Source organism: Solanum dulcamara, chromosome 8 (genome assembly GCF_947179165.1).
Source record: "Solanum dulcamara chromosome 8, daSolDulc1.2, whole genome shotgun sequence".
In the NCBI taxonomy this organism is placed as follows: domain Eukaryota; kingdom Viridiplantae; phylum Streptophyta; class Magnoliopsida; order Solanales; family Solanaceae; genus Solanum; species Solanum dulcamara.
Window position 1 is genome coordinate 867,744 of NC_077244.1, and position 10,550 is coordinate 878,293.

The window sequence follows — 10,550 nt, forward strand, 5'->3', positions numbered from 1 at the left end:
TATATATATGTATTTGCATATCTGACAAGAGAGAGGAGGAGAGATGTGAGCGAGATCGAGAGAGGGAGGAGAGAGGCGAGCGAGAGACAAATTGTATATATATATATGTTGAATTGTATATTTATATTTGTCGAAAAAATTATATAATGGTAACTGATATACATATATATTTGTATATCTAGCAAACGATATTTGTCATACCGCGTAAATAGATAGCTATGTTTGCGGAAAGCCGTAATTATTTTAAACTATACCCTAAATGCGTAATATAATATTAAGGTTTGTCATACCGTGTAATTTTTTCTTCCTAATATTACAAACCAGAGTGTATCTAAGTAATTAACCCGTAAAGTAGTGAAATTTTTGTAAGTTGGCCATGCCCTTCATAAATTAAGACTTGTCATGTGCTATTTAATTTCCCTTCCTCAATAATGGTTCGGTCTATAAAAACTATATAAGGAAAAATTTTATGCAAAATGCATAAACAGACGCTTAAACTTGATCTCATGGCAAGTTATAAGCATTCCATCTTTAAAAATGCATATCTAGACACCTCAACTTGATCTCAATTGGCAATTAAGTACTCTCTCGTCCTTATTGTGTCTCTTATTCACTATACACTGCTGTGACACATAAATTTTGAAAGTTTAAATGATCATTTTTGTAAGTTGGAGGTGTTCCACTGATACAGTAGAAATGAGTTGAAGTGTCTAGATATGCATATTTACAGTAAAAATGTTTACTTATTAATGTATTATGCCAAAAATTATTTATGGCCAATCTACCCCTTACCTACCCCAACCATAACAAGAAAAAGAAGGAAAAAAAAGAACCATTCCTTATCGCTTCTTATAACTCCCCCCCTTATGACCCCCCCCCCCCCACCCCCAACTCCATCATCCCTACACACACAAATATTTGTGCAATTTTCTCTTTGGTAGTTAATTTACTAGTTTTGATCAATTGTAGATGTTTTTTTTCCTTGAAATTGCAAAATAGAATTTCTTTTTCTGGCATTTGCTAGCTTAAACAGTGCATTCACCCTATCTTTCTAGTTTCTAGTCAAACTGCTATAAAGGGGTTCTTTGTCTCAGATCTTTTAACTTATAAACAGTATGTTTCTCTAAATTGTGTATGTTTTCTTGAAATTGCTGAAGGATTTTTCTTTCTGGGATTTGTTAAGCTTAAATTGTACCCTACCTTTCTTTTGTTTCACACCCCCTTTTCCAGATCTTGAATATAACTAGTTCTGTTTAATCAAATTATATCTTTTTTATTCAAATTGCTGTAAAGGGGTTCTTGATCTGGGATATCTTGGCTTAAACAGTATATTTCTCTGCAATTCTGATATAAAGTTACTAAGTTCTGTTTAATCAAAATCATATGTTTTTTTTCATATTGCTGTAAAGGATTCTTGATCTGGGATATCTGGGATGCAATTTTAATACAAATTTACTTCTGCTTAATCAAAATTGTATCTTTTCCTTCAAAATTGCTATAAAGGGTGTTTCTTGTAGTATTTCTAAGCTTAACCAGTGAAGGTTCATTTGTGCATAGTTAGCATAACATCATGTTATGATTCGATGCGGTCTTCGATTGTTTTGCAGGTAGAAGAAGCTCTGAATCAGCAATGATATGGACATAGGGACAGTGTCTTCAAATTGATTACCATTCAAGAAATAATGGTCTTCAGTATCAAGTGTTTTGAGTATATAACTGTGGAGAATTCTTACTGAAATTATTACTTCTCAAATCTAGTACTAATAGCTAAGCGATGTGGAACCGAGTCACTTCAGTCGTCATGTGATATTCTGGAATTATCACACGACAATGACTTGGTTCCACATTTCTTCAGCAACATTGCTAAGCTGGTGCTGGACTTGAGAAGTAATAATTTTGGTGGTAGTCTCTTTCGCTGTTATATACTTGGAGTACTTCATATTTGAGATTCATCATTTTGGATGGTGATTAATTTAAAGGAACTGTCCTATGTCCTCTCCTCTATGATGCCGATGCTTTGATACAAAAAAACTCACTCCTTGCATTTCATTATTCAGACCAATGATTTAGGTAATAACATTAGAAACCTATTTATCTTATATTCTTGTACAATGATATCCCTTTTAATAGAATTTTAACTCATAACACTGATAGTATAAAGAATTTTTCCGCTATAATATATTTTGAATTAAGTTGTTTTGGTAGGTAATCTACTTCACTTTTTCATATTTACCAAATCTGGACAATTACTTGTTAGTATCTTTTGTGAGACTTGATAGGGTAAAAGTACTTCGGACACTATCAGTTTATACAAGGTAAAACTCGTTTTAATAACAGTGGTATCTGATCAGCTTGCACGTAACTGCATGTTTGCATTCTCCGGAAGTACAACTCACTAAGAGTTAGGTTGATGATGAGAAATCTACCTTATTTGTTGTGTCTCTGCTAGGCCTTCTTCTTTCTTTTTTAGAATTCTGTTTTGTTGTTTCTTTTGCTTAGTTGTGTATCATTCTTATCAATCCAAAAAGAATAATTGGGGATCATTCTTGTATGTGTGGGATATAAGTGGGAACTATGTTAGTTTTGAATGACATTTAACCTCTATAGACATGCATATTTGATTATCTGAGGTCTATCTCCTACACCATAGTTATTTTTCATGATAGTCACATGTCTCGGGCTGCTTATTTGTTACAACAACAAAATACGCAGTGTAATCTCACAAGTGAGGTATGGGGAGAGTGGTGTGTACGTAGACCTTACCCCTACCTTGTTGAGGTAGAGAAGTTGTTTCTGATAGACCCTCGGCTCAAGTAAAACATATCAAATCAGGTATGAAAGGAAATACAATAGTGAAGAAACCATGTTGAAAATAATGGATGAAAGAACAGTAGCGATAACAAATAATACGATAATTAAAGCAAAGGAAACAACATGTTATAATAAAATCCAACAATAAGATAGTAGGAGAGTAATAACAATAAAATTGACAAGGGAAATTAGACAACGTTCGACTACTTACTGATCATCTCGAATTTCAAAGGTTGTGCACACCTCAGGTTATCTTCTACCTGCATTCTCCCTCCAATACAGCTCAAAAAGACTTGTGTAGATAGAAAAAAATCACCTTATGTTTTATGTCTCTGCTAGTTCCTGGATTGTTTTTTCTAGAGCCGAGGGTCTATCGGAAACATCCTCTCTTGGGGTGTAAGGTCTGTGTACACTCTATCCTCTCCAGACCCTACTTTGTGGGACTACACTGGCTATGTTGTTATTGTTCTTCTTTTATTTTCTTCTACTTATTTGTGTCTCATCCTTGCAATGGGATACATTTTGATCTATGTGAATCTGAGTGATTGAGGTCTATTTCCTCGCTTTCAGTAGTTGTGTTGGGGTCGACTATATGAACCATCTGAGCTGTTCTGCTCTTGTATAGAGCTTTATTTATGTTGCCTTGTTGAAACTAAACATAAAGTTCATCTGGTTTCAAAAGTTCTTTCACACTTTGTTTCAGTATACCACAGTGGTACCATCTTTATAGTTCATTTTCCTTGTTCATTTATTGCCTTATTTGTGTTTACTGTGATGATTGTCGACGCCTATATTGCTTGAACTCTTCAAAAATGTCACCAGTGCTTGTCGGATCCTCCAAAAGAAAGATTCAAAATGGATAACGGCAACATTTCTCGAAAGTCCAAGCAACATAGTTAAAGGCAATAACATAGTGAAATTCATCTATATCTCAGCTTAAGACTGCTTAAAAGTATCCTGGTGGTTGTTGAACTCTGTGAATTGGCCAGAGCATTATGTTGCTCCAACTCTTCAAAAAATACTGTCGGATGCACGTGAGTTCCTTTGAAAGTCACACATTTAGGAGGATCCGACAAGGGTGCGGAAGCATTTTTCAGAGTGGCTATGTGGGTATAGATACACTGATGTGTGTTACTTCAAGGTGTAGATTATGGTAGTTCACATTACTGATTTATAAAAAATGAACATGTTTGTTAGAAATTTTTCATAATGTTACTGTATATTTTTTAGGGTGTACCTTTGACTATTTCACGGGTACCTACTACCTTCTACCATTTATACATTATTTGCAACATTGTAACATTTCTTTCCCATTAATTCGGACAATATAATAAATAAAAATATTTCTTTCGTTTCATTTTGTTTGATCTTATTTAATTGATTACAACGATTAAAAGAGAAATGACTTTTTTATATATATAATTATAGTCCTCAATGTGCTATTGTTTTTGGTGGCTATAAAAGCGTATTATTCAGTGATAGTATGTATTGACTTGGTGTAAATATTCCATGCGAATATCGTTTTTTATTGAATCAACTTCCTAAAAGACATTTCAAACTTTAAACAGATGCCAAATCACAGTTCAATTATTACATTTATTTCATCTATAGACTATAATAATGCAAGAAAAATGGTACCTTATGGTTGAGCGAAATTTTAAAATAGTCCTTTGAATATATTTAGGGGATAAAGAAGCAATGAGGAAATCAGAAATTTTATTAAGGAATATCAGAAATATTAAAAAGTAGACACACAAAAATAAAATGAAAGTTAGCATACAATATTTATACATAAATCAAAAAAATTTAACCTAGTTAAATATTAGACGATGGATGTATATGGCAAAAGGCATAATTTTTTAAATGTGTATAGTGTTCTTACTTAGTTTGATGAGATTTGTTATTAGATCAAAATGACTTGCATTACTTAATTAAAGGTTAAACATGTTTAGTTGAATATCACAGAAACTAAAATTAGAATAACGCGATAACTTAGGGACAAAAGCATCATTTTCCCATTTGCTAAAGAAAATTATCATGTTGCTTTTTTTTTATTATGGACAAAAGAGAATTAACCAATCAACACGTTTTTTAAATTCTATTTTTTCAAAAAAATAAAACTTAGAGTCAATCGTAAAACACACATCTAAACTATCATCTTTTCACGAGTTTCATTTTTTAACTATCCATTGTTTTATTTTAGTTAATGAACTATTAACTTTTCGCGAGTTTATACCTCAACTGCCACTTCTCTTTGTATTAAAATACAGCCCAATTCTAAATTTGCTTATACACGCGCATGTAGTCGATTGAAAACAAATATTTAACTAACTTAACATCAATATGTGTTTTAATATAAAAGAAGTGATAGATTTATTAGATAAAGAGAATAATAAATAGTTGAGGTATAAAACTTGTGAATTTTTTTAAAAATATTTAAATTTATTTTTTTAACATTTATTCAAAAACTTACCAACCAAATTTTAACTATTAAAACCAGGCAAAAATCAACATCTCCTTCCAATTCAAGAAAAAAAAAAGGAAAATGAAAAGAAACAAAGAAACCATTTCAAATAATTCTAGCCTCCCACTTCTTTAACTTTTTCTTGTTCCTTTCCTCATTATAAAATGTGTGGTAGAATAAAAGGCTTAATATTTCTAGTGACATCAATACTTTTTGCTCCTCTTGCAAATAAAAAAACTTCTTTACGAGTTCAATTGAATTCAATATTTTTTAAAAAATATTATATTATAAATTCATAATTCTAATAATGTCAAAATAGGTTCAATGGTAAATTTAAAGACCAAATCCAAAAGGTTTCAATTCTGAATTCGCATAGGAGCCCTTCTCCCCTCTCCCCAAGCCCCAAAACCCCCAAGTGGTAGCTTTTCACTCCTATAAATTCAAGTTTGCACCTTCCACTTCTCTTTCATGTCCTATCCTTTCTATCCATCTAACATTACTCTGCTCTTTGTCGCGCTACTGTCATCAATACTTACAAAATTCTTCTTTTAATACATCGGTTTGAATAGAAACTCTATTTCATGTTCCATTTAAAATCTGACACATCTCGAAATTCCTCATTTTAAGCACATTATTTTCTCAACACCCAAAAAACTGCACAGTTTTCAAGTTAAAAAACAGAAAAATTTCTCTGTTTTCCCCTGTTTTTTTAGTATATCAAAACTTCCACTATGTCTCAAATTCTTGAAGACGTGAATAGCTGGAGCTTCATACAATTCCTCAACAAGCCTTCTTCCTACCATTATCAACCCGATTATAAAGAAGACGATCACGTCTACATTCACCCCTCAACGAAGCTATCTTCTCTCGTCATGAACACGAGAAGCTTAGAGATGTGCACAGAGAGCTTAGGAAACGAGACGGGTTGTTATTTCAACGAAAACGTGGATGAAAGGGACATTTTTCGTGGCGTTCAACGATCAAAATGTCGAGAATTCAAGAAAAGAATTAAAAGGACAGTGAATTTCCCGCCTCCCCTGACTTCAATCAGTGGAAATGAGAGGACTAGAATAAGATCTCATAGTGAAGGTGATCGTTTAGTGTTAAGAGCTGTAAGCATACATGCCTGCAGCTCTTATTTCAAAGCAGAGCGTGCTAATGGCACGCTCACGCTTTCGTGGCGAAATGATGGTACTAATCATAATGTTGCAAAAATTGCTCAAGTTGAAAATGGTGAAGAGACAAATAGTTGGAGAAAATTACCAAGTGAAATTGGAATACCAAGAAGATGCAAAGAAAAAAGTGGAAGTAGAATTAAAGGGATTTCAAGTTGGGGTCAATTTTGGGTCGCCATTTCCTAAAAATACTATATATTATAACGGTGTTGTTCGAACCATCTTAGCGTAATGCTACCATATATTTAGTTGTTTAATATCCCTTTTTCTTCTAGGGAATGTATCTCAACTTTTCACCGGTGATGAGTTACCATTTATTTTGATTTTCTACTTGATATTTGATATTTGCTTCGAAGTTCTGAGTAATTTAAATTTGTACAATAGAGAAATTATATTAATCATACAATAATCCTCGTAGATATAATGAATTACAATTATTGATTATACATACTTTTTACATATATATACAGATTTTGACCCTAAAATTAATAGTTATGTCGAATTCACAAACTCATTATTGAATTTGCCACTAAATGTATAAAAGGGGTTTTGGTTAAAAATCTTTTATTCATTTGATGTCCAATATTTAATGACCTAACTAATTTATTTTCGTGCACTACAAAGTCCATTTTTTAGGATAACACTCCTAATTTTATTTGGTGGAAATGTTACTATGTCTCATCAATTTCAAAGGGTCACATTCATCCAGTAATTGTTGCATGTGTTAATCATTGGGAAGGAAAAAGTTCGTCTTTCCTGTCACAAATTCAATACAATCTCGTCTTATCCGTATTATTTGTCTTTTAATTTTTTTTTATATTTTTTAAAAAACTATCATTTATTATTTATTTTGCTTAATTAACACTCCACTAATTTATGCACCAAGAATGAATTATTAAATATATATATATTAAATGTTTAAAACAAATTCAGTTTATGAAAACTATTACTAATAGTTAAAGTCGGAACATGTTATAACTTATAACATGTTACTTATCATTTATTCTTTTATATCGATAGTGCACGAAATTTAAATATATAAACATATATTGATATAAATATAGAGATGCAAGTGGACTAATGTACTAGATTTGCATATCTATGACTAGTAACTGTCATAGATACACACCAAAATTTGATGAGAAAATATCACATATGACCATGTGCTTATATGTCTGGACTATATCCTACTACATAAATTTGAGGGGGGCGATCAGCGGCGAAGTGAAAATTTTTATTAAAAATAGTTAAAATTGGTATGTTATTGTGAAAAGAATTATTTTAATATTACAAAAACTTTGCATGATGAGCAATGGTGGAGTAAAAAAATTTAATAAAGGATTAAAAGTTATTCAAAATGGTCAAACTTGAAATATAGCTATGTATTTTTCTTTATGCTATGAGGATTCTAATATATATATATATATATAAAGTTTTGTTTTTACTCTATATTTACGGTATAACTGTTTGATGAAGGAGATTCAATTGAATCCTCTTGATTGTATGTCAGCAATGGTGTAGCACGTACAATAAAGGATGGATAGTTGAATATTTTTCGTTGAAAAATTATATTATGTATATAAAAAATTATAGGTATATAAATTTTTAAAAAAAGCCAAAACTATCTTAAAATATTAGATTTGTACAAAATTATCCGGCGTCCACCTATCACGCCAAAAATGCACCCAATGTTAAGTTTTTGACTCGTCAATACCATTAGTACTAACATAATGGTTAAAGTGATAAAAGAGTATTTTTTTGACCTGCAAGAAAAGCGTAACGATCTGGACATTATCTCGAAGAAAGGTTTGATGATATAAATATATTTGTGAAGATGTGGACTATCCGAAAAAAAAAGAGAGAACAAAAAGAAACCTAATTATTGGTTGGGTTTATTTGGTCCCAATCAGTGGCGGAGTCACCTTGTGGCTAGGGGCTTCATCTGAATCACCCTTTGGCAGAAAATTATACTATTTATATATGATTAAAATAAATTTTTATATATATATGGTAAATATCGAACCCCTTTCGATTAATTCGTGTGTCTAGTTCTTTATATTTTAAATCTCTTTAGTCAAAATTATGGCTCCGGATCCCAATCACGTCAACTTGACAAGGTGTCCATAGGACAACCTTACCAACAGACAGAAACATACATAGGAAACAAAATATATGTGGATAAGTTCCATGGATGACTAGATTTTATTTAAGTTGTTATAATATGCTAGGACAAGAAAATATAAAGTAAGAACAAAAGAAAAAAAAACAAATTAATATTTTCCATGGCTAGAATGGCTGTTGAAATTTTAAAAAAGAAAAGAAATTAAAAACTTGAAAGGAAAGAAACCATAAGAATAAGTTTGATTGGTTCCTCATTAGTGTCATAGATTTAATATTCTCAAAAGTATAATTGAGCCTTTAATTTTAGTTTTATATTTTCTTCTTGTCCATATATCTAGTCAAATGGTAAAAGTTTGTGTCATTGTCCCAAAATGGATAAGGCGCCATATACTGTTTGGGCTAAAATCAATTCAACCATATTCTTAATAATAGTGTGATATTATCAATTTTACAATAAATTTGTACGCTTTTAGCAAAAAATTTACATCATGAAAAGTATTTAACATTTTAGGCTTAATAGGTAGATAGATATTTCAATTTAGCCTTATCTAATAACTAAATACTTTAATTTTGAATATAAATATATATCTAGAATATTGGGGGTTCATGAGAACGACTTAAAGTATTTAGTTATCAATTGAGATCAAGTCGAGGTGTCTACATGTGTACTTTCAAAGTTAGAGTACTTACTTGCCAGTTATGACCAAATTTGAGTATTTGTTTATGTATTATGCCTAACAGATTTAACACTATCAGTGTATAGAAAGAAGGTGATTAGAGCGGATATGATACAAATTCAACTTACTGAGAGCATTATCTTATATAGAAATATTATGGAGATCGAAAATTAGGATAGAACATTAGCTGATAGCTGAATAGCGTCGTACTTCATTTTGGGGATGAGCGGGACCAACCTTAGTAATTATTTATTATTTTCTATTACTACATTTATTTTGTCTATTACTATTTTTCATCATATCTTTTCATTCTTGCAACCCTACTTCACAACTTTTTTTTTTAAATCGAGAGTTTATGAAAATAACCTCTTTACCTTATAAAAATAAGGATAAATTTATATATATTTTATTTTTATCATATTTCACATGTGAAATTATATTAGATATATTATTGTATATAATTAAAATATTCTATGTTATTTATGCAATTTATTCTCTCAGAATCTTAGGAGTAATATTTATGACTTTTATTTGGAATTTTATATCTTGTAGTGGCAATACTTTTGTGTCTCTCTATACATATATAAATATAATATAATTTTGTCACTTTTAAAGAGGCATAAAGGAGTAGTATTGGGGTGGGGTGCGGGGGTCATGGTGCCATCTGGATACTTGAGAATCCAAACAATTTCTTGTGGTGTGTCTACTTCTGTAATTAATTATTAAAACACTTTTTGTTGAAGTTCATTTCTCCCCACAAGTGTAACTAAAGTTATACATCATCATTTGATTTTCAAGACCACAATATATAGGTTTACGAAAATTTAATAACTTTTGTTTCGATGGCGGAGTTATAAATCAAAGTATGAATTCAATAACGTTGATTTAAATTTTATAACTATCTCTTAAGAAATTCATATATATAAACTATTAATTTAGAAATCAATAGTTTAAAATGATTAGAATTATGGATTCATAAATTTTAAAATTTAACTAAATCCTAAATATTTGGATTACTAAATATTTAAAAATATATTACTGTAAAGACGGAGCTAGAATATGAAGCTTTTATATATATATATATATATATATATATATATATATATTGCATGTTGTGTGTGTCATCAGTATATATAATTTATCCACTAGCTTTGTTAATTTTTTTATATGAATCCATCAACTTTTATATGGTGAGGTGTTAAAGGGACAAGAATACTATGAATGGGACATGAGAAAGATTTGCATTAGAGGGAATTCCAATTCCAAATTGACCTTTTTGGTAAGTTTGAGGCTGAGAAATTT

At 30.7% G+C, this 10,550-nt stretch overlaps 1 protein-coding gene and 1 long non-coding RNA gene across 2 annotated transcripts; both read left to right on the plus strand.

Moving 5' to 3' along the window:
* Positions 1-895: 895 nt before the first annotated feature.
* LOC129901159 (uncharacterized) lies at positions 896-4,168 on the plus strand. Its single transcript, XR_008769772.1, has 2 exons — positions 896-1,113; positions 1,608-4,168. It is a non-coding gene; the product is annotated as an uncharacterized LOC129901159 (long non-coding RNA).
* Positions 4,169-5,762: 1,594 nt separating this feature from the next.
* On the plus strand, positions 5,763-6,792 carry LOC129900809 (protein FANTASTIC FOUR 2-like). The gene has a single exon (XM_055975870.1). The coding sequence runs from the start codon at positions 6,007-6,009 to the stop codon at positions 6,634-6,636; it is 630 nt and encodes a 209-aa protein (XP_055831845.1). The 5' UTR covers positions 5,763-6,006; the 3' UTR covers positions 6,637-6,792.
* The last annotated feature ends 3,758 nt before the right edge of the window (positions 6,793-10,550 follow it).